Source organism: Chlorocebus sabaeus, chromosome X, assembly GCF_047675955.1.
Source record: "Chlorocebus sabaeus isolate Y175 chromosome X, mChlSab1.0.hap1, whole genome shotgun sequence".
NCBI classification, from domain to species: Eukaryota; Metazoa; Chordata; class Mammalia; order Primates; family Cercopithecidae; genus Chlorocebus; species Chlorocebus sabaeus.
In genome coordinates, this window is record NC_132933.1 from 116735201 (window position 1) to 116759000 (window position 23800).

At 34.7% G+C, this 23800-nt stretch overlaps 1 protein-coding gene across 1 annotated transcript in view; it reads right to left on the minus strand.

Annotated features, from left to right (window-relative positions):
- CFAP47 (cilia and flagella associated protein 47) overlaps positions 1-23800 on the minus strand; it is a 434895-nt gene that overhangs the window by 376417 nt on the left and 34678 nt on the right. The window contains exons 7-13 of the mRNA XM_073013816.1: positions 20914-21041; positions 18232-18467; positions 8061-8250; positions 6490-6703; positions 3781-3936; positions 2906-3092; positions 2713-2809 (exon numbers count right to left, since the gene is read on the minus strand). Coding sequence (XP_072869917.1) covers positions 2713-2809; positions 2906-3092; positions 3781-3936; positions 6490-6703; positions 8061-8250; positions 18232-18467; positions 20914-21041 — 1208 coding nt within the window. The remainder of the gene's footprint in view (positions 1-2712; positions 2810-2905; positions 3093-3780; positions 3937-6489; positions 6704-8060; positions 8251-18231; positions 18468-20913; positions 21042-23800) is intronic.

Here is a 23800-nt window from a genome sequence, read left to right on the forward strand (position 1 = left end):
CTGGCATATAGTAAACTGAACATACTTAAAGTATAGAATTTCATTAGTGTTCGTATACGTATACACCTGTGAAACAATCACCACGATAAAGAGTGAACATTCACCACTCCAAACATTTTGTGGCCCTTTACATTCCTTCTCTCCCACCATTCTCCATGTTTTATATGCTGAATTCCCCCTAGAGAGAGAATCAGCCCATGCACACCAATCAATCATCCTTTGTCCACATCTTCCTCATGGTCACCTTAACTGTGGTTAGAATGAAATGAGAACTCCCACTTCAGACCATTATAGCCACTACTTCTTTAATCATAATTGTCCTTCAATCAGTTGGTGAAAACGGACCTAGAAGGGTATACTGTATAGCACTTCTGCAAGGTTAAAAAGTTTTCACTTGTTCTCCTAACTCACAGTCAGCCCAGATGCCTCATGTCTTTACCTCACACAGGTATCTGTCTCTGCTCAAATATACTTCTCAGAGATGTTAACCACCTGGTAAAAGAGACTCTCCACGAAAACATTCTATTATTCTCGATCTACTTAACTTGCTTTATGTTTCTTCACACCTTGTATACCAATGATGTATTATATAAGGATGGGTTTATTATCTTCCTCCCACCCCACCCAAATGTAATCTCTATGAGAGCAGGGGCTCAGTCTGTTTTCTTCATTGCTGTATCTCCAGAACCCAGAACTGTGTCTAGTATATCGTGGTCATTCAATTAACACTTATAAAATGACTGAATGGATAAAGGAATTACAATTAGACTTTAAGCATTTTCTAATGCAGCATACTCATCTTACGGATGAAGTGTTTTCACTAAAACTTTCTAAACACTTTTATGTGTAAGGCACTCGGTTCACACAATTATACTATTGGGTAGGCAATATTATCACTTCCCATTTCACAAATGAAGAAACTGAGACCCGTAGAGGTAAACCTTACTGTCACTGCACTAGTAGGCTGCAGAACCAAACCCAGTTTGGTCTCATTACAGAGCCTTCCCACTCTATAGCACACACGGTGTTCCTGAAGCATACAAACACAATTCCAGAGGGAACTAAGCTAAGAATCCAAGTTGCAGGCATATCTACATTATGCTACAGATAAACACATAGACAGAAAATTTTCTATAATAAGAAAGCAAATATTTGAATAAAAAATTGGGCAAAGAGGCCGGGCACAGTGGCTCATGCCTGTAATCCCAGCACTTTGGGAGACCAAAGCAGGTGAATCACAAGGTCAGGAGATTGAGACCATCCTGGCTAACACGGTGAAACCCGGTCTCTACTAAAAATACAAAAAATTAGCCAGGTGTGGTGGCGGGCGCCTGTAGTCCCAGCTACTCGGGAGGTTGAGGCAGGAGAATGGCGTGAACCCGGGAGGCAGAGCTTGCAGTGAGCTGAGATCACACCACTGCACTCCAGCCTGGGCGACGGAGCAAGACTCCGTTTCAATAAATAAATAAATAAATAAATAAATAAATAGGCAAAGAATTTAAAAGACATTTCTCCAAAGACTATATATGACATACATAGACATTTGTCTAAGTAAGTACATGAAAATACATTCAATATCTTATTCATTTAGGGAAATGAATATCAAATCTACAATGGGATAACATTTCATACTCACTAGTAGGTCTATAATCAAAAAGACAGAAAATAACAGTGCTAGTGAGACTGTTGAAGAAATTGTGACCCTTATACATTGCTGATAGGATTACAACTTTGTGCAATCACTTTGGAAAACATTTTAGAGGGTTTTTTTTTTTAAGTTAGATATAAATTTATTGTACAACTCAGAAATTCCACTCCTAGAAATCAGATAATTTTATGTGAATGTTCATAGCAGCATTATTGATCACAGCCTCAAATTGAAAACAACTCAATGTCCATCAACTGGGGAACTGATAAACAAAATGTGGTATACTCATAAAACAGGGTGCTGTTTCAATAGAAAAAGGACAAAAATATTCATACTACCACATGGGTGAACCTCAAAAACATTATGCTAAGTGTAACAAGCAATATATGAAAGACTAGATATTGCATAATTGCATTTATTTTCAGAATAGGCAACTGTATAGAGATAGAAAGTTGATTAACGGTTGTCTGAGGCAAGGGGTAGAAATAGTAACTGATCGGGGCACGGTGGCTCACATCTGTAAACCCAGCATTTTGAGAGGCCAAGGCTGGTGGGTCACTTTAGGTCAGGAGTTCGAGACCAGCCTGGCCAACATGGTGAAACCACATCACAACTAAAAATACAAAAAATTAGCTGGATGTGGTGGTGCTGCACCTGTAATCCTAGCTACTCGAGAGACTGAGTCAGGAGAATCGCTTGAACCTGGGAGGTAGAGGTTGTAATGAACTGAGATCATGCCACTGTATTACAGCCTGAGCAACAGAGTGAGACTCTGTCTCAAAAAAAAAAGAAAGAAAGAAAGAAAGAGAGAGTAACTGCATACGGGCATGATAGTGATGGCAGCATTCTAAAATTAAATTGCGAAGGTGGTTATATAACTTTAAATTTACTAAAGTTCATTCTCATTCTCTCAGTCATACTTAATGAATATGACTACTCTGAGGACTTCTTGTATTTCCAAAGGTGATACTTGCATACTTTAAATTTTATGAAATATAAATAATACTTTAAGAAATCTTTTATTATTAAAAACTAAAGGCTATAGTAGGTTTTTGTATTCTCACCAACAATTACTTGATGAATTTGCTTTGGTGTCAAAATTAAGCCGCAATCACGTTTTTCCTGTGGTGTGGATGGTTCTGATTTAAGTCTCTTGTGAACCTGTAAAAAATCATATTTTTCCAGAATTATTCATTATTAGCAAACGCTATTTTAAGAAATCTCATGGAATAACCAAATGTAAAATATTACACATGCCTTTCTTCTCAGGGACTCTTCCTCCTGGGATGCTATACTCCTAGTGGTTAACAGTCTGTTAGCTCTGATTGAATTCGCTGCTGAAGACAGCTCCTCTTCTATTTCCGCTTCTGAGAGTGAGGGTGACTTTAGACCTGATCCTGGCTCTAAGCCTATGTCTGTATCATCATATGAATACATGTGCTCCCTATAAAATTAATAATAAGAATAATCAGTAATTGAGGTCAAGTCATTCAGAAAATGCATCTGTAAATTCAAGCATTTCCCATAGTGGATACTGCGGCTGCCTCACTCATATCCACTTAACCAGACTGGTGCACTAATCCACATAAAATTGTCCTCTGCTGAGGAGACTCCCTTCTCAAACACCTCATCGAGGAAATTATGCTCATGCCTGCCACACCCAAGGACAGTCAATGACTGATACGGAACACAAAAGACAAGCCCCTTTGGCTCAAGCCAGCAACAACTATGTGGTAAAATTTAGTCTCAAGAGACCCTGAGTGTCAACTTTATTAGAAACACATCTTTCCTCAGCTCTCACGCCTTCCCTATTCTGCTTCCCTCATTCCGTACAGGTTTCTCCTGAGAGCACACACTCCATAAATCATAGGCACTGGAATCCCTGTCTCAAGATCTGCTTCTGGGGAAACCCATCTAAGACAATTCCAAGTCAAAAGGTAACAAAAGAAATCATTGTAGTTAAAGCAGCTCAGTGTTTTGCTTTTATCGTGTATCGAAATGTAGTTTACAACATCTATTATTTTAGAAATAAATAAATAAAAGAAATCAAAGAGTTAAAAAAAAAAAAAAAAAAATTCTGACTCTGTAGACACCATGATCTGTTGCATATTTTTTGAGGAACTGAACATTACCTCTCTGCTTGTTTCTTCTGCAAGCGCACACTTCTTAAATATTTAAGATACATTGCATAATACATTTCATGTAATTTATTTCGCTGTTTTTCAAGTGCAGTATACGCATAATCAGGATTCACATAGTCAAATCTTGGAATTTTTGTGAAAATTGGCCTGCAATATAAGCAAGTCATGTTAATATTTTTATATATGCATTTGTTCAATCAGTATTTATTGATAGCCTCCTAGCCAATTTCCACATGAGGTGTTGGGTGTGGAATGGCAAATAGGACTGATTCTAGTCCTTCCCCTCATATGCTATTCTACATCAAGACATGATTGCATGTAGAACTAGAGCGAAGCCTATTTTTTCTTAATCGAATCAAAAACCAATCCATTGTAAGGTCACTGGGATGTAATGGTGCCTATTCTAAACCCATCTTTGAAGAATTAGTCAGATAGGCAATTTGGACAGTGCTAGATTACAGATAAGACTCCAAGAAACTAGATCTAAATCTCACTAGTGTTTCCTAAAAGTTAACTGTTTTTAGATCATTATAATCAAAATTAGAAAAAAAAATGTAGAATAATGAATCTTTTTTCTAAACATGCTACCTCCTTTAAACTTCACAGCTTATGAAATAACCATCAACAATAAACCTATATAGAGGAAACAATTCATGAAAGAACTGTGAATTACTCTATATCTAAGATTCACTCAACTGGGTTTATGCTCTTCCTTTTTATCCACCATATATTTTCAATAAAAAACAAAATGTCCAAGTATTCACACCTTCTGGCTTTGGTCTACCTCAATCTTCAGCAAATGTTCTTAATCATTAGGATATTCACCCTCAATAATTAAAACATAAGTATGAAGATATTAGTCACAAAGTCAAATGAAAATTAATTTTCCTTCTTGTCTTCAACAATTCCTCAATGTTTACAGTAGTACAGCTTTAACTGTGTTAAATTCTTTAAGAGACTGAAAAAACAAGACAGCACACAAATGCTTTGTTGTTCAAAGACAATTTTTGATATTTAAATTTTCCTTCAAGCTCTGAGACACTTAATCACCTTTAGAACCTAGAAATAATTCCTACATATTTTTGAAGTCCTGAGACCTCTAACAAGTAGAGAGGGATAAGGAAAGAAGTAATAGTGTAAATGCCTTAAATGAGAAAGAGCTGACTATTAACATATCTAAATCCTTATCAGCTCCTTAGAGAAACATCTACAAATACCTCTGCAGCTTAAGGAGGATAAGTTATTTTAAAATATGCAAAGTACAGGGGACAAAAATTACTATGGAAATAAAGTATTTTTCCTCATTTATTTATTCAAAAATATTTACCAAGTGCCTACTCTATGCCTCACACTGTTCTAAGCACAAGGCATACTGCAGTAGATAAAAACGAGACAAAAATCCCCACCTTATTTTCTTCTCAAAAATTGAAAAGGTAAAATGCATTAAAATGAAATCGAAATTACAATTATCAACAAGTAAATACACTATAAAATTTATTTCATTACTTAAAGTTACTAATTGCTAGCCAGAAAACATAAGGACTAAATACTGCCTTAACTATTAATATGAAAAAGTGTTCATTGAGAAAAATAATTATGGTCAGGGGATAAATAGTAAATACTTAGCCTTATTTTTAAAAATCTGCTATTTTTAGATCATCTGATTAATACAGAAAGACAGAAACAAAATGTTAATATTAAATTAACACATTATATCTCTCTCTCTATATATAGATATATGCATATATACCTATATAGATACATAGATATATCTCTGTATAGATGTGTATAACCTTAAGAAAGAGTTGAAAAAAGTACATTAAAAATTATTGCTAGAAGCCACCTCTGCAGGGTGGGAGTGAACAGAATGAGCCAGAGAAAAAACCAGAATTTTCTTTTCTATAATACACAATTATTTAAAATGCAGTCTGAGTGGTTTTTATGTTTCTGTGTTTTATGGTGTTTGTCAAGTAATAATTTTTAAAAAGGCTAATTTGGATGGAATTTGTAAAACAATAAGATAAACTACAGAAAAACCTGAACTTTTCCAATTGTAGACAATAAAACAATTATGTCTTAAAAATCAAATGATATTGCAAGAAAATGTCTGCAGAATTAAGTGAGCTTAATAATTAACCAAAGCTAAAAAGACAAGTGCAGAAAGCCCAGAGCCATTATAAAGTTTAGATAATTTACTAGTAGTATACAAGCAGGCAGAAAAAAAAAAAAATGTGCCTTGGAAGGGGTCAAACAAAGATGATAATGATGATGATGATAACCATGATTGCTTTACACAATTTTATTTTATTTTTTAGCTTAAATAAACTCAAGCTTTCAACCACACTTAATAAACATTACTACTCTAAGGACCTGTTACATTTCCAAAGATGATTATTTATATTATTCTTCTATACTTGTCAATAGCATATTTTAAGAACATTTTATATACCATTCACTTCCTGGCAAGTACATATTGAGGTGAAAAGAGGTTCTAACCTAAAACAAACACAGTGGCATTCAACAACCATCTCACTCCATGTAAAAAAAAAAAAAAAGGAAAAGATAATTGCAGTTTTATCATTATTATGATTATTATTGCTATCATTAGTGTTAAACAGCAGGATCTGATGATGATGACTCTACATGTCATGTTGTCCATTATGCTATTCCAAATTTCAGGGTTTTAATATTTCATGTTACCTGAAATGTTTATCATGGTCTTTAGACCTGAGAGTTGCAGCTCGGTCATTGGGAAAGGCTAACAGCACATCCTTCACCGGCTCTTCACATGAGCGATGATTGTGAGTGCGTGTCGTGGCTGATTGAAGCATTGCAACAGGTGCATAATTCTTGCGTTTTGCCAAGTCTTTGATCACAAAATTTCCCGTGGGATTACGGATCAAAGGCAACATACCTTTTATAGAATTGAATATAAGTTTATAAATGGTATTTTTAATTTCAACTTTAAAAACAATAACCATGAATTAATTAATACACGAGATAATTGATTCTAACTTAAATGCTCAACTCCTAAACACATTTGGAAAATACAAATCATTAATTAAAAAAAGACCTACACACAATTTAGCAAAATAATAAAATGAATAATAAAAATGCATATATAAAAATATAAAATATGATAACTTGAAGGATTTAGGTTGACCCATATGAAACTCAATTTTTTGTTGGTCCAAAACAGGTGAATATCAGCAACTTCATATGGTTCAACATATAAAAGATAATGAGGAATTAGATAAAACAGTAGCAACAAGTAAATCCATGGAATAGTCAAAAACAGTTGATATTATAAACTGCCTCAACAACAAAACTAAGAAGAATAAAACAAAAAAACCATGAAAATATTAAATAAACTGTATACATCAATAAACCAGTGCTATTCAAAGCACAGTCGTCAGAATGGCAGTAATGGCAGTGTCAGCATCTACTGGGAACATTGTAAATGTGTGAGTCTTTGAGCCATAACAAGGACAAGCTTAATAATCATTGCTGGGATGTAAGGCATTGATACGTGTTTTAACAGGCCTTTTAGGTGATTTTGATGCATGTTAAAAGATGAGAACTCCTGGGTCAGATCATATTATGTATATATTACATATATGTTATATTATATATGTATTACATATTATATATAATAATATAGTTTATAATATATATTATATGTAATATAGATTATATGTGTAATATTATATGTAATTATATATTATATATGTGATACATATATGTAATATATGATATATAACATATGTAATACATATATGTTATATATGTATGTTATGTATGTATTACATATATAACATATGTAATACATATATTATATAATACATACATAACATACATATATGTAATACATATATAACATACATATCATATATAGTATATATGTATTACATACATAATATATAATATATAATGTATGTAATACATATATTATATATAAAATATGTAAATGTTATATATGTATAATATATGTAATATATGTATATATGTAATATATTATATTACATGTGAAACATGTATACATTACATATATATTACATATGTAATATAATTGCATACATAATACATATGTTATATATGTTATATATATTTTATATATATGTCTTTAGACCTGATAGTTGCAGTTCGGTCATTGGGAAATGCTAACAGCACTTCCTTCACATATATGTGCGTGTGTAATAAGCAATTAGTATATTAAAATAATCTTAACAACAATAACAACAAAGCCAGGTGGGCATTACACAATAGCATACCAGCATCAAATTTCATCACAACTTTCTTGGTCGAAGCTTTGCAGATGCTGTTGAAATTTAAATATATGTGATAGAAAGGTTTTATCGATAAAGACTGCAAATCTTTTTCTGCCACTAAACCAATAATCTCTAACTTCTGCTTCACTTTGAAGACTCCAAGTTGATGTGGAACAAATGAACACATCACATCCTAAAAAAAAAAAGATGAAAAGTAACCAATAATAAATTGGTAGGAAAAATGTTAAAAGCAAATCTAAAAAAAAAACAGTTAATAAAATTTCAAGGAAAGCTAGTTCATAATGGTAATATGAAAGTACTTCAGAAATATACCACATTGACAAACTTTTGAAATAGTCATTACTGGAAAATTATTTAAGAAAAAGTAAACATAGTACCAAAGCAAATTCAGAATGGCAGATTAAGGACTTCCAAAAACCTACTTCTCCAGAAGAGGAAAGAGAACACTGGCAATAAAAATTGTCAAAATGTAGTCCTTTCCGATATTTGAAGATTACCTAAAGGCTTACAAAAATCCAAAGAGTATTTACTTAAAGAAAAAAGGTTGAATCTCTGAAGGAATAGAAGACTGTGCCATTTTTACTTGATGTAATCCCATTGTTTAAGATTCAGCTTTGTGGTCTCCTTGAAAAACAACAGCCTTGCAACTGTGGTAGCTGTGAAAACCATTAGCCTAGTAGCCAAAAGAGGGAAAATAATGAGTTTGGAACACTCCAAACACCTTACTACCAGAGAGATGTACATATTTGTTTTGTCTCTCATGATTCAGAGTTCACTCTGTGTGCACAATTCTCTCTCCGGGGTTCTGTCAAATATATATTACTCTGTGTATGCATATATGCAGCAATTTTTTAACATCTCAGTAACTTGAGGTGGCATTACCATTTAAGGCTAAAAGAAGGCTATTCATAAATAAATGTACAAATAGAAAAATTTAAAAATCACTTGAGAACAAGTTATTCAGATGGTATTTGAAAAAGTTCTGAAATTTTCCTGGGAACCTAGATTGCAACACACATCTGCAGGAGTGTGTATATTCCCAGAAAAGATTTAAGAAAGTTCTCATGTCTCATCTGTGGCTGAATTTGAGGCTCTTTACAAGGAGGAATTAAAGACTAGAAAGAGTTGTAAACTAGTTGACAGAATATTGAAGACATGCCCCAACATACTAACTTATACAGAGGCTCTTGATAGAGGCTGTGAGACTTATTGACTCAAGGAATTTAAGGGAACCTTTATCCAATCATTAGCTGAACACTAAATTAACTGAGTAGAGACTTTATTGACTGCACACAATAAAGAAAAAGCTTTCACAGAATTAGTCTAGAGAATCACTAAATAAACAAAACAACAACAAAAAAGCAACAATAAATACTGCAATGCTGATTTCCATAGTTGCCAAATTATATTATTTAAAATGTCCAGTTTTCAACATGAAAAAAAATAGGAGACACTCAAATAATTAGGAAAGTATGGCCAATACCTAGGAAAGCTATAGTTCACAGATAATGTCCCTATGGAAATCCAAATGGTGAACTTATTAGATAAACATGATAAGTTAACTATTGTAAATATTTTCAAAGAACTGAAGGGAAACAGGTCAAAAGAATTAAAGGAAGTATGTGAACAATGTCTCACAAAATACACAATTTCAATAAAGTGTGGAAATTATAAAAAAGAACAAATAAATGTTCTGGAATTGAAGAGTAATGTAACTAAAATTTTAAATTTACTTAAGGGACTCAATAGCAGATTTGAACTAGCAGAAAAACTAACCAATGAAATTGAAGACAAGACATTTGAAATTATTCACACTAAAGAGACACATAAGGATGAAGAAGAAAGAACAGAGTCTCAGAGACTTTGGGGACACCATCAAGCATAGTCACATATGTATGATGGGAGCCTAAAAAGGAGAAGAGAGAAAGAAAAGGTCAGAAAAAATATTTGAAGAAATAATAGATGAAAAGTTCAAAAACTTGATGAAAGACAATCTACATATCAAAGAAACTCAACAAAACCCAAGCAGGGTAAATCAAATAGATCCACACCTAAACACAACAAAGTCAAACTATCATAAATCAATGACAGAGAATCTTGAAAAACTGCAAGAAGAAAGGTAATCATCACATGAGAAGGATTCTTTAGAGATGAACAGCTAACTTCTCATTGGAAACATTGAAGACAAAAAGGCAGTGGGGAGGCGTGTTCAAATATTGAAGGAAAAAGACTGTACATGCAAAATTCTATAACTAGCAAAACTATCATTCAAAACTGAAGTATAAATTAAGACATTTCCAGATAAATATAAATGAAAAGAATGTATCATTAGTAGATTTGCATCACAAAAATATAAAGGGAATTCTTCACAATGAAGTAAAAGGACCCTGGATAGTAACTCAAATTCAGACAAGGAAATTAAGAGCACAGGCAAATGTAACTACCTACATAGATAAATATAAAAGTATAAATGTACTTTTGTTTGCAATGCCTTCCTGCTCCTATCTAATTTAAAAAGCAATGCATACAGAAATAAGTATTAGAGTATGGATAAGCTTTTAAAGAATAAGCACATATAATTTGTATGACAAGTATAGCACAAAGAGGAGACAAGAACCATAATTTTATTTGAGCAAAGTTTTTGTATACTATACAAACTAAGTTGGCATTAATGTGAATGAGACTGTTTTATGTAAAAGATGTTAAATGTAACCCAAAGGGCAGCCACTAAGAAAATTAAATGTTTTTAACGTTTCATAAAATAATGATGAAATTAAAATGGTATATTACAAAGTATCTATTTAGAACAAAATAAAGCAGTCATGAAATCATAGAAAACTAGGAGGATATGTAATTATAGAAAACAAATAGAAAAATAGCAAATGCAAATCCTATGTTACTAGTAGTTACATTACATATAAATGGATTGGCACACATTTACCTATGTAATAAACCTGCACATCCTGCACATGTACCACAGAATTTGAAATACAAATTAAAATTTTTGAATAAAGTAAACAGATTTTCTTTACATTTCTTTCCGTCAGCTGTATTAAGGTATAATTAATAAATAAAAATTGTTTGTAGACATATAGTAAATATATAGTATTTAATATATAATTTTGAAACAATTAAGTAAAGTTAAATAATATACCCTTACTGTTTTGTGTTGAAAATATGTATACCCTCTTATTAACCATAGTCACCATTCTGTACAATAGACTCCCAGAACTTATTCATTCTGTCTAACTGGAATTTTGTATCCTGTGATTGACATCTCCTTATTCACCATCCACTGCCCCTGGCAACCAGAATTCTACTCTCTGCTTCTATGAGTTCAACTCTGATTCCACATATAAGTGCAGCCATGCAGTATTTGTCTTTCTGAGTATGTCTTATTTCACTTAGCATAACATCCTCCAAGTTCATCCATGTTTTGCAAATGACAAGATTTCCTTACTTTTTAAGGCTGTATAGTATTCATACACACACACACACACACGTACACACACACATACCACATTGTATTTATAGAAAAGGGAATGAAATCAGCATGTTGAAGAGATATCTTCACTCTCATGTTAATTGCAGCATCATTCTATAGCCAAAATATGCAATCAAACTAAGTGTTCATCAATAGATAAATGAATACACATAAATGGATTAAATTGTGCAGTCAAAAAGCAGAGATTGGTGAGGTAGACAAAAACACATAATCTATATAATTCCCACAAAAGGTACACATTGTATACAAAGATACAAATAGGTTGACAGTGAAAGGATAGCAAAATGATATGTCATATGCAAACAATATCGAAAGAGAGCAGGGCACCTATACTAATATAAGACAAAATAGATATTGATAGAAAAAGTTTTACATTGAAAAAAGAGCATTTTATAATGATAAAAGGGTCAAGACATCAGGAATGAGTATTATAACCATATATGCACCTAATAACATGAAAAAACTGACAAAAGTGAAGGGAGAAATAGGCAATTCAACTATAATAATGGGAGACTCTTATATGCCACTTCCAATAAAGATTGGAAAAACAAAGCACATGATCAACAAAGAACAGAGAACCGAAAAACATCGTAAACCAATTAGACCCAAAATATAGCTGTAGAATATTTTTCCCAACTACAGTAGAATGCACATTTTTCCAACGCACACATTTGCACTTTAAATGAAACATTTTAAATATAGACTATGTTAGTCTATGAAATAAGCCTCAATAATTTAAAATGATTGAAATCTGTGCAGTATGTTTTCCAACCAAATGCAATGAAATTAAAATCAATAAGAGAAGAAAATGTGAAAAATTCACACATTTTGGAAATTAAGCAATACACGTAATAACCAATAGATCAAAGAACAAAACCACAAAGGGATTTCAACATTATTTTGAGATGAAGAAAAACTAAAACACAACATACCAAAACATATGAAATGCAGAAAAAGCAGTGACGAGACAGAAATTTATGGTTATAAACAAATGTATTTTTTTAAAAGGCCTTTAATCAATATTCTAAACATCCACCTTAGGAAATTAAAACAAAAAGAACAAAGTAAGTTCAAAGTGAGTAAGGAAAGGAATAATAAACACAACAGCAGTAATAAATAATAAAGAGAATAGAAAATGTTAGGAAAAAAATCAACAGTCCTGAAACTATGTCTTTGAAATGATTAACAACACTGAAAATAATTTAACTAGACTTAATAAGCAAAAAAAGAGATGACTGACTTTGCTAAAATCAGGAATAAAAGAGAGGACATCACTCCCAACTTTACATCAGTTAAAAGGGGTATAAGGTTATATAATCAACAACGGAATACCAACTAATCAGATAACCTAAATGACGTGGGCAAATTCTTATAAACAGAAACACATAAACTACCGAAACTGACCCAAGAAAAAATTGATAATATGAATAGTCCCACAACAAATAAAGGGATTGAATTAATAGCCAAAAAATTTCTGACAAAGAAAATCCCAGGACAAAATGGCTTTGGTGGTAAATTCCACCAATCATTTAAAGAAGAATTAGTGCCAATCCTTCACAAGCATTTATAAAATATTTAAAAGAGTGTACTTCTCAGTTCATTCTGTGGCACCAGTTTCATTCTGATGCCAAAATCAAAAACATTTGTTAAAAATCTGCATTCATATGTCCCTTATGAATATATATGCAAAAATCCTCAAATAAATACTATCAAACAGAAACCAGCAAAATGTAGAAAAGATTATATACTATGTACAAGTATGATTTCAAGTTTAACATCAATATGTCAATGTAATGCACAGTCTTAATAGAATAAAGGACAAAACCACATTATCATTTTAATAGACCCAGAAATAGTAGTTGATAAAATACACTTCCATAATAGAAACATGCAACAAACTAGGAATAGAAGGGAACTCCCTCAAGTTTATAAACGCAGTCAATGAAAACCTTACAGCTAACATCAAACTTGATAAGAGACTAAATGCTTTCCCCTTAGATCAGGAACAAGACAAGATACCCCTTTTGCCATTGCTATTTAATATTGTACTAGAGGTCCTAGCTAGGACAAGTAGGTAAGAAAATAAGCAAACAAAATGAATCCAGATTAGAAAGAAAGATGTAAAATGACCTCCATTCACAGGTGACATGATCTTGTATCCCAAAGAATCCACCAAAAAACTACCAGAACTGATAAATGAGTTCAGCAAATTTGCAGAATACAAGGTCAATATGCAGAAAACAACTGTGTTTATATACACTAGCAATGAATAATCCAGAAATAAAACTAAGAACTCTATTTCATTTACATAGCATCAAATAATAAAAAAATATTTAAAAGTAAATTTTTTAAATAATTGCAAGACGTACATTGAATACTACAAACATTATTAAAAGGCATTAAAGAAGACATAAATAAGTGTAAAGACATACAATCTTCCGGACCACAGGATTTAATATTGTTAAAATGGCAATATTCCCTAAACAGATTTACAAATTCAACAAAATTCTTTTTCAAAATTCCAGCTGTCTTTTTTCTTTCTTTCTTTCTTTGCAGAAATTAGCAAGCTAATGTTAAAGTTCATATGTATTTGGAAGCATCTCACATTAGGCAAAAATGTTCTTTGAAAGGAAAAAATGTAGAAGGCTCATATTTCCCAAATTCAAAAAGTACTATAAAGCTGCAGTAATTACAGGCCTGGTGCAGTGGCTCACACCTGCAATCCCAGCACTTTGGGAGGCTGAGGCGGACGGATCACTTAAGGTCAGAAGCTCGAGACCAGCCTGGCCAACATGGTGAAGTACCTTGTCTCAAAAAATAAAAAAGTACATTGTAGTACTGACACAGGATAAATACAGATATGCAAAATAGAATTTTTAGTCTAGAAATCCTTACATTCACATTCAATTGTTATATATGTGACAATATTCTGTGATAACTTGACATCTCTATGAAAAAGAATACATTTCAAACTCTAAATCATGCCATTTACAAAAAATAACAAACAGAATTTTTTTATTTTTATTTATTTATTTTTTTTTGAGACAGAGTCTCACTCTGTCACCTAGGCTGGAGTGCAGTGGTGCGATCTTGGCTCACTGCAACCTCCGCCTCCCAGGTTCAAGTGATTCTCCTGCCTTAGGCTCCTGAGCAGCTGGGATTACAGGCACATGCCACCATGCCCAGCTATGTATTTTTAGTAGAGACGGGGTTTCACCATGTTGGTCAGGCTGGTCTCGAACTCCTGACCTTGTGATATGCCTGCCTCGGCCTCCCGAAGTGTGGGGATTACAGGCATGAATCACCGTGCCCGGCCAACAAATAGATTTAAAAGTTTGAACTAAAATTCTTACAGAAAAACATGGGAACAAAATTTAATGACCTCAGACAGTATATGACTACTTAGATATGATACTAAATGCACAAGAGACAAAAGAAAAAAATAGATAAATTGAACTTAATCAAAAGTATTACTTTTATCCTTCAAAGGTAACTATCAAGAAAGTGGGAAGACAATTCACAGGATGGAATACAATATTTGTGATTTCTGTATCTGTCAAAGGACTTATATTGAGAATATATAAAGAACTCTTGCAATTCCATAACAAAAAGACAGCCCAATTAAAAAATAGTAAAATATATTCTATTAGTTTTCTATTTTGGCAATAAAAAATTACCAAAACACTTGTTGACTAAAATAACTCCAATTTCTTATCTTACACTTGTCAGAAGCCTAATACAGGATGAAAATCAAGGTGTCAGTAGGATTGTTTATTTCTGGAAGCTCTAGCAGAAAATCTGCTTTCTTGCCTTTTCCAGATTCCAGAAGCCATCCCATTCCTCAACTTATGCACCCCACCCCCTTCCACCTTCACAGCCAGAAATCAACGGACAGTAAAGTCTTCCATCACTTTGACACTGATATATTTTCTGTCCTCCATTTCCACTTTTAAGGAACCTAAGAGTATATAGAGTTCACCTGGATAATCCAGGTTAATTTTCCTATTTTAAGGTGGGTTGATTAAAAGTCTTAATTTCAAGTGAAACCTGAATTCTGCTTTGCCATAGAACATCACATGTTCATAATTTCTAGAGATCAGGATAGAGATATTTTAGGGGGTCATTATTCTGCCTATCATAGATATGCATAAATATTTCTCCAAAGAAAATATACAAATGGACAATAAGTACATGAAAATACATTTGTCATCATTAGTTACTGGGGACATTTAAATGAAAACCATAAGGACATGCCACTTTGTACCCATTGGGATGGCTATAATAAAAAAAAGAAGTACATTAACAAGTATGGTGGAGGGTATGGGTAAATTGGAATGTTCATTGATTGCTGGTGGGAATATAAAATGGTACAGTCACTTTGGAAAATAGTATGACAGTTTCTTCAAAAGTTCAACATAGAGTTTTTATATGACCCCAACAATTCCACTCTTAGGTGTATTTCAACAATATTAAGAAATCTGTCCACACAAAACGTTGTATATGAATGTTTATAGCAGCATTATTCATTATAGCCAAAAAGTGGAAACCACCCAAATGTCCCTCAGCTGATGACCGGATAAACAAAAGGTGGTATATCCATATAAAAAATATAATTTGGCTATAAAAATGAAGCATTAATACATATTACAATGTGCATGAACCTTGAAAATATTATGCTAAATGAAATAAACCATACACAAAATGCCTTATATAAACATAATATTTAGAGAAAATGACCCAAACTGGAAAACCTACTGACAGAATAGATTAATACTTGCCAGAGGCTGATGAACGAGAAGGGGAATGACTGTTAATGGACATGGGGTTTCTTTTTGGGGTGAAGAGAACGTTGTGGAATTAGTGCTAATGTGTGTACTCCCTGAACATATTAAGATCACTGAATTGTATACTATAATGTGTGAATTTTACAGTATGTGAAATACATATCAATAAAGTTGTTATTTAAAAAGAATAATCTTATCACACTTCTAAATAGTCAAAGGCCATTTGACCAGTCTGTGCAGGCCACAGTTCTCCAGTGTCTACTATACTTCTTACATTCACATTTTTACTAATTTGAAAATTATTAGTGTTGGAAAAATTCATACATGTAGAGGGTTAAAAATAATATTGGGGAGTTAGCTATTAGATAAGTTTTGAAAGATGCATATGTTACTGGAGAAAAATAATCGAGTCGGTAGGTTTAAGAGACTTGGACTACAGGAAATCTAGGAAGCAGTTAAAAAGAAAACGTTTAGTATAAACTGGTTAATATTTGTTGCTATTCTATGAAAACTGATAACATCTATCCAAATTTGGAGAGAGAGAGTCATACTAATGAAGCAGTAAGAGATATAAATAGGAGCTGTATGTATATAAACATGCATACAATAGTTCTTAATTGCAATTGGGAGAAAGCTTCCTTCGATAACTTTATGAACTGCATCACTGTGGTGGAAGAAAGATGATAACATAAGAAACTGAGGAGAAACTGAAAGTACTCATGTTTGCTATATTTAAGGCAGGGTTCAGCAAACTTTTTCTGTAAATTGCCAGACAGTGAATGCTTTAGGTTTCATGGGGCATAAGTCTTCTCACAACCACTCAAGTCTGTCTTTTTTTTTTTTTTTTTTTTTTTTTTTTTGGAGACGGAGTCTCGCTCTGTTATGAGACTGGAGTGCTGGAGTGCAGTGGTGTGATCTCAGCTCACTGCAACCTCCGCCTCCTGGGTTCAAGTGATTCTCCTGCCTCAGCCTCCTGAGTATCTGGGACTAGAGGCACACACCACCACGCCCAGCTAATTTTCATATTTTTAGTAGAGACGGGGTTTCACAGTGTTGGCCAGGTTGGCCTCGATCTCTTGACCTTGTGATCCACCTGCCTCGGCCTCCAAAGGACTGGGATTACAGGTGTGAGCCACCGTGCCCGGCCAACTCTGTCTTTTTGTATGAAAATAGCATTAGACAACAGGTGAACAAATAAGAATGGCTATATTCCAAAAACACTAATTACCAAAACAGGCATCAGGCCATATTTGACCTGTGGACCATCGTCTTTTAACCCATGGTTTAGAGGATATGGGAAAGAGTTATTTGTGCAGCAATTAAAAGAAAAACAGCTCCTGACAACCAGAAGCTGACCTAGGGCTTCGTGTTCTCTTTTTCTGCTTTGTACCAGCAGTACAAGTTCTAGGCCTAGTACATATCACCAGTTTCAAATTTCAAAATTCTACTCAACCTTCAATGTCTGGCTCATACATTACTCTCCTATGAAGACCTTTCTATCTGGTTAGAAGTAAACATTCTGTTATTTGAGTTTCTATATCACGTTGTTACCACTTTAAGATATTTTATATTCTCCTTAAGCCATACCTACCTGTGTATATGTCTAATATTTTAGAGGAAGTAACTGTGTTTTGCATTTCTTTAAATTCCCTAGTGCCAAATGCTTTCGCTGGCACATGACAGGGACTTAAATCATTATGGATTCTGTATGAGTACCAACACAAAAATCTTCATAACTAGGCCACAGGAGAGAAACAATTTATAAACACTGGTAGAACACATGTTGTTTCTAATCATCTGCATAGCATTTTAGCATACCTTAAAATGTTAGCTGCCATGTAAAAGCAAAGAAAAATTATCTTACCACCATACCCCCTGCATTAATCTCGCCCTTTTCAGGATCTATTTTAAAATTTGCAGTTTTTTCAAAGTGGTACGTCAGAGGAAGTAATTCACATTGATTTTTTATGATACACTGAATTTCTGAACGTTCACCCATGAAACAAGGTTTAAAATTAAGAACTGGTCCTGGATCAAACTGTAGTAAAACAGGAAGTCCTGTGCCTGTCAGTGCTAGTTCCATTTTCTGAAATCGTTCACCTGTAAAAGCAATAATAGCTCTTGAATATAAAGTGTTTGGGGAAGCCAGAATATATTTGCTTAGTTTATTTGTTGTCTGAAAGACCTAATGCGAATTAGATAGCTCATTCAGTCTTTTCATTCAACACAATTATTGATTGTCTTCTCTGTGTCATGCCTTGTGGATACAGCAGTGAATAAAAGAGACAACATTCCTGCTGTTACGGACTTTACATTCTAGTGAGGTGACATTAACGATAATCAGTCAAATAACGATAATCAACCAAATATGTTTACACAGCATTTCATAGAAGATAAGTATTATGGGTAAAGGTAAGACAGGTTGAGACAGAGCACAAAGTCTTGGAGATTCTGTTTTATGTAGAGATGTCCAAAAAGGCCTCTCTGATAGGGAGAGCCAAGATATAAAGGGAGTCTGGAAAAAAATATGTAAAAATCTAGGAAAAGTTTATTCCAGGCAGACAGAACAGCAAGCACAAATACGCTAAGGCAGGAACTTGTCTGTCATGTTCAAACATCTTTAAAGAACCAATGGCTGGAAGAGAAGAGTAGAAAAATGGTGAAAATTGTCAGATTTTAGAGAGAGATATATATTTTCTTTTTTATTATACTTTAAGTTCTAGGGTAAGTGTGCACAACGTGCAGGTTTGTTACATATGTGTACATGTGCCATGTTGGTGTGCTGCACCCATTAACTTGTCATTTACATTAGGTATATATATCTCCTAATGCTATCTCTCCCCCCTGCCCCCACCCCACAACAGGCCCCGGTGTGTGATGTTCCCCTTCCTGAGAGTAGACTTAAGATTTGCTGATACATTGGACACAGAATAGGGAAATGAAGAAGTGATAAAGGACGACTCTAAGTTTTTTGCCTTAGGAACAGAAATGATGGAATTGACATTTCTTGAAACAAGAGACTGAAGGAGGAGCTGGCTATGAAAAAATCAGGAGTTCTACTTGGGACATGTTAAGTTGAGATACCTAGTAGATATTCTTATGGAAATGTCTACTAGGCCACTCTATGTTCAAGCTTATGAGCGAAGATGAAGGAGGAAAGAGTGGAATCTTGAGGAGAGAATAAAAGGTGTGTGATATTCATCTCAGATTGTGTAAGAGTGAATGAATGGGTGAATGCAATAGGAATGTCAAACAGCTTAAAGAACTCACTTGGGATTAGTGATTATAGATACAAAGTGAAACCTCTCAACAACGTTGTGTGTCTTACTCCAACACAATCAGCTTCCCATGTGCAGACCTAATATAAGCTGAAAGCTGAATTTCATAGAATTAGAGGCTTTTCACTCAGCCACTATGGGAGACAGACCAACAGATATAAGTGCACATGAAAAATAGGAATTAGAATAATGGACAATGGAATAGAAGCTGGGCAAAAATATAAACATGAAGTTTTTGGGAAAGTAGAAAGATGATAACAGAAGAACAATTTTGCAGAGAGACAGCAGTGTAACTAGAACCAAAGAAAAAGAGTTTGTATTTTTTCACTTACGCTCTTAGTAGCCAATCTTAGACTCTAAATTACCTTTAAGGCAAACCTAGTAACTCCATCCCTGGCTATTCAAAACTCGATTAACCTGTAAACTTTGTACAAATGCGGAATTTCCATTGCTGTCTAGGATCAGCAGACATAGCTCAATATCACAAAACACAATATAAATAGTAACAGAACAATCCATTTATGCCCAAGGAATACAGTTAAATCCTGCTCACTATCACTTATACTGACATACTTGATTTGCATAAATATCCAGGATGGTGACCTAATCCCTCCTTGGTATAGCTCACTTTCCTGGATTTGATTCATAACCTTCCTAATTCTCTATTTTCTCTTTGATCTGTCTTGCTAAGCTGAACGCCAAATCCCATTCCATTTTTTTCCTCACTATAACCAACCTAATATAACCTGAGAATATAAAGCATATAAGGCATCTTGACATGTGGCCTGCAAAACATGTGCAATTATCAATATCCAACAACACTGTCTTGTACCCTACTAACTAGATCTCTAGATCTTGTTTTTGACCGTTCCTATTTTTAGTTCTAAGAGAGCTGAAGGATTAATAGAGATGGAATGGGTCATTTGTCCCCATACCAATCCCTGAGAAAAAAACCTAGGCATACATAGAAAAGAAATCAGGGTGTTCTTTTTCTTATTCCTTAAACTCTAGATCATCATGTTTATCTAACATCATTTTAAAATTATAAAGTAATCTAACTTCTAACCTGGAAAATTATTATGTAAATGATTGTAAAGTTGACTTCATAACATGCCACAGATGACACTTTAAAGTCTCTTGAATATGTTTGCTTTGTTTTATTCAATAATTATATATTTTATTAGATTGTCTCTATAGATATTGATGTTCAAATTTTTAAACAATTTAAATGACTACACATTTGATAATTTTGTTAATTTCATACTTACTTTTGATGGTTTTATAGTCATCATCTCTCAAAAATCCATCTTTACTTCCTACGGACTCAAATCTCAAAAAGAGAGCATAGTCCTGCCTGTATGAAGGTCCAATATCCTTTTTACCGTCAGCCATTAGCCTGTAAAAAAATCACAATGAGTTATTTTTAAAGCAAAGGTGATACACTTTATAACCTTGTAAGAGGGAATATCAATCCAACCTTTAAATCTATGCAAGCAAATCAATGTTAAGGAATGAAAATACAACCATGATCCATTATCCAAATTTACTGCACAGAGAGATTTGCCAAAAGAAGGCTACAGAGTATAAAGCTCAGAAAAAATGAGTTCGTGCCAACATCGTCAAAGACAAGAGTAATTTAAATATACCAAGTCATCAAGGTCTAGCTCAAACGCCACTTTCTCTGCAAAGAATTTTCTTTCCAGGCAAAATTCATCTCTAACTAAGGACTCTGATTAATTCTTTACAATAGTCCATCTTACTCTTGGGCATAATAAAAAACATTTGTTACAAATTTGTCTTCCCCAGTGTACTAAGTGCATATTGCCAGCCAGGCTCTTGTTGTGGACAAGTAATTTGGAGAACAAGATTTGCTAACAGTTAAATTTTGTTCGAGGAGAAAAGGAAAGGAAGACTAGGAAGAAGGGAAATAGGAGCAAAGGCAGAGATGGTTTATGTCATAGCTCTGCTCAATGGCTACTTTTACCTGCCTTACCTAGAGGTCAACTCTCTAGCAGTGCAAACTCAACTACATTTACAAAAGACTGACACGTAATATTAAATATGAATACAAATAGTGTGGTCAGAACACATTTAACTAAGACTTCAAATCATACATATACACCTATAATTCTATGCTAGACTCTCAAGTTAATATGCTGCCATGAAAGAGAATAGAATATTTGACATTTCAAAGACTGTGTATTAAACAGAATCTTATAGATTCACCAAAGAAACTACTTGTATGAAAGTATCATTAATAAGGCAATTGTGGATTTACATACAGAACAATTACTTGATTTATTAACCTCTTTAAATTAAAGTAAGCTCAATCTTCCACAGGCAACCCTGTTCCACAAAAAAGAAGTACATTAAACATTACCCTCTCGGGGGGCGGAGCAAGATGGCCGAATAGGAACAGCTCCAGTCTCCAACTCCCAGCGCGAGCGACACAGAAGACCGGTGATTTCTGCATTTTCAACTGAGGTACTGGGTTCATCTCACTGGGGAGTGCCAGACGATCGGTGCTGGTCAGCTGCTGCAGCCCGACCAGCGAGAGCTGAAGCAGGGCGAGGCATTGCCTCACCTGGAAAGCGCAAGGGGGAAGGGAATCCCTTTTCCTAGCCAGGGGAACTGAGACACACAACACCTGGAAAATTGGGTAACTCCCACCCCAATACTGCGCTTTAAGCAAACCGGCACACCAGGAGATCATATCCCACACCTGGCCGGGAGGGTCCCACACCCACGGAGCCTCCCTCATTGCTAGCACAGCAGTCTGTGATCTACCGGCAAGGCAGCAGCGAGGCTGGGGGAGGGGCGCCCGCCATTGCTGAGGCTTAAGTAGGTAAACAAAGCTGCTGGGAAGCTCGAACTGGGTGGAGCTCACAGCAGCTCAAGGAAACCTGCCTGTCTCTGTAGACTCCACCTCTGGGGACAGGGCACAGTAAACAATAACAAACGCAGCAGCTCTGCAGACGCAAACGACTCTGTCTGACAGCTTTGAAGAGAGCAGTGGATCTCCCAACACGGAGGTTGAGATCTGAGAAGGGACAGACTCCCTGCTCAAGTGGGTCCCTGACCCCTGAGTAGCCTAACTGGGAGACATCCCCCACTAGGGGCAGTCTGACACCCCACACCTCACAGGGTGGAGTACACCCCTGAGAGGAAGTTTCCAAAGCAAGAATCAGACAGGTACACTCGCTGTTCAGAAATATACTATCTTCTGCAGCCTCTGCTGCTGATACCCAGGCAAACAGGGTCTGGAGTGGACCTCAAGCAATTTCCTACAGCTACAACCTACAGCTGAGGATCCTGACTGTTAGAAGGAAAGCTATCAAACAGGAAGGACACCTACACCAAAACCCCATCAGTACATCACCATCATCAAAGACCAGAGGCAGATAAAACCACAAAGATGGGGAAAAAGCAGGGCAGAAAAGCGGGAAATTCAAAAAATAAGAGCACATCTCCCCCGGCAAAGGAGCGCAGCTCATCGCCAGCAACGGATCAAAGCTGGACGGAGAATGACTTCGACGAGATGAGAGAAGAAGGCTTCAGTCCATCAAATTTCTCAGAGCTAAAGGAGGAATTACGTACCCAGCGCAAAGAAACTAAAAATCTTGAAAAAAAAGTGGAAGAATTGATGGCTAGAGTAATTAATGCAGAGAAGCTCACAAACGAAATGAAAGAGACGAAAACCATGGCACGAGAAATACGTGACAAATGCACAAGCTTCAGTAACCGACTCGATCAACTGGAAGAAAGAATGTCAGCGATTGAGGATCAAATGAATGAAATGAAGCGAGAAGAGAAACCAAAAGAAAAAAGAAGAAAAAGAAATGAACAAAGCCTGCAAGAAGTATGGGATTATGTAAAAAGACCAAATCTACGTCTGATTGGGGTACCTGAAAGTGAGGGGGAAAATGGAACCAAGTTGGAAAACACTCTTCAGGATATCATCCAGGAGAACTTCCCCAACCTAGTAGGGCAGGCCAACATTCAAATCCAGGAAATACAGAGAACGCCACAAAGATACTCCTCGAGAAGAGCAACTCCAAGACACATAATTGCCAGATTCACCAAAGTTGAAATGAAGGAAAAAATCTTAAGGGCAGCCAGAGAGAAAGGTCGGGTTACCCACAAAGGGAAGCCCAT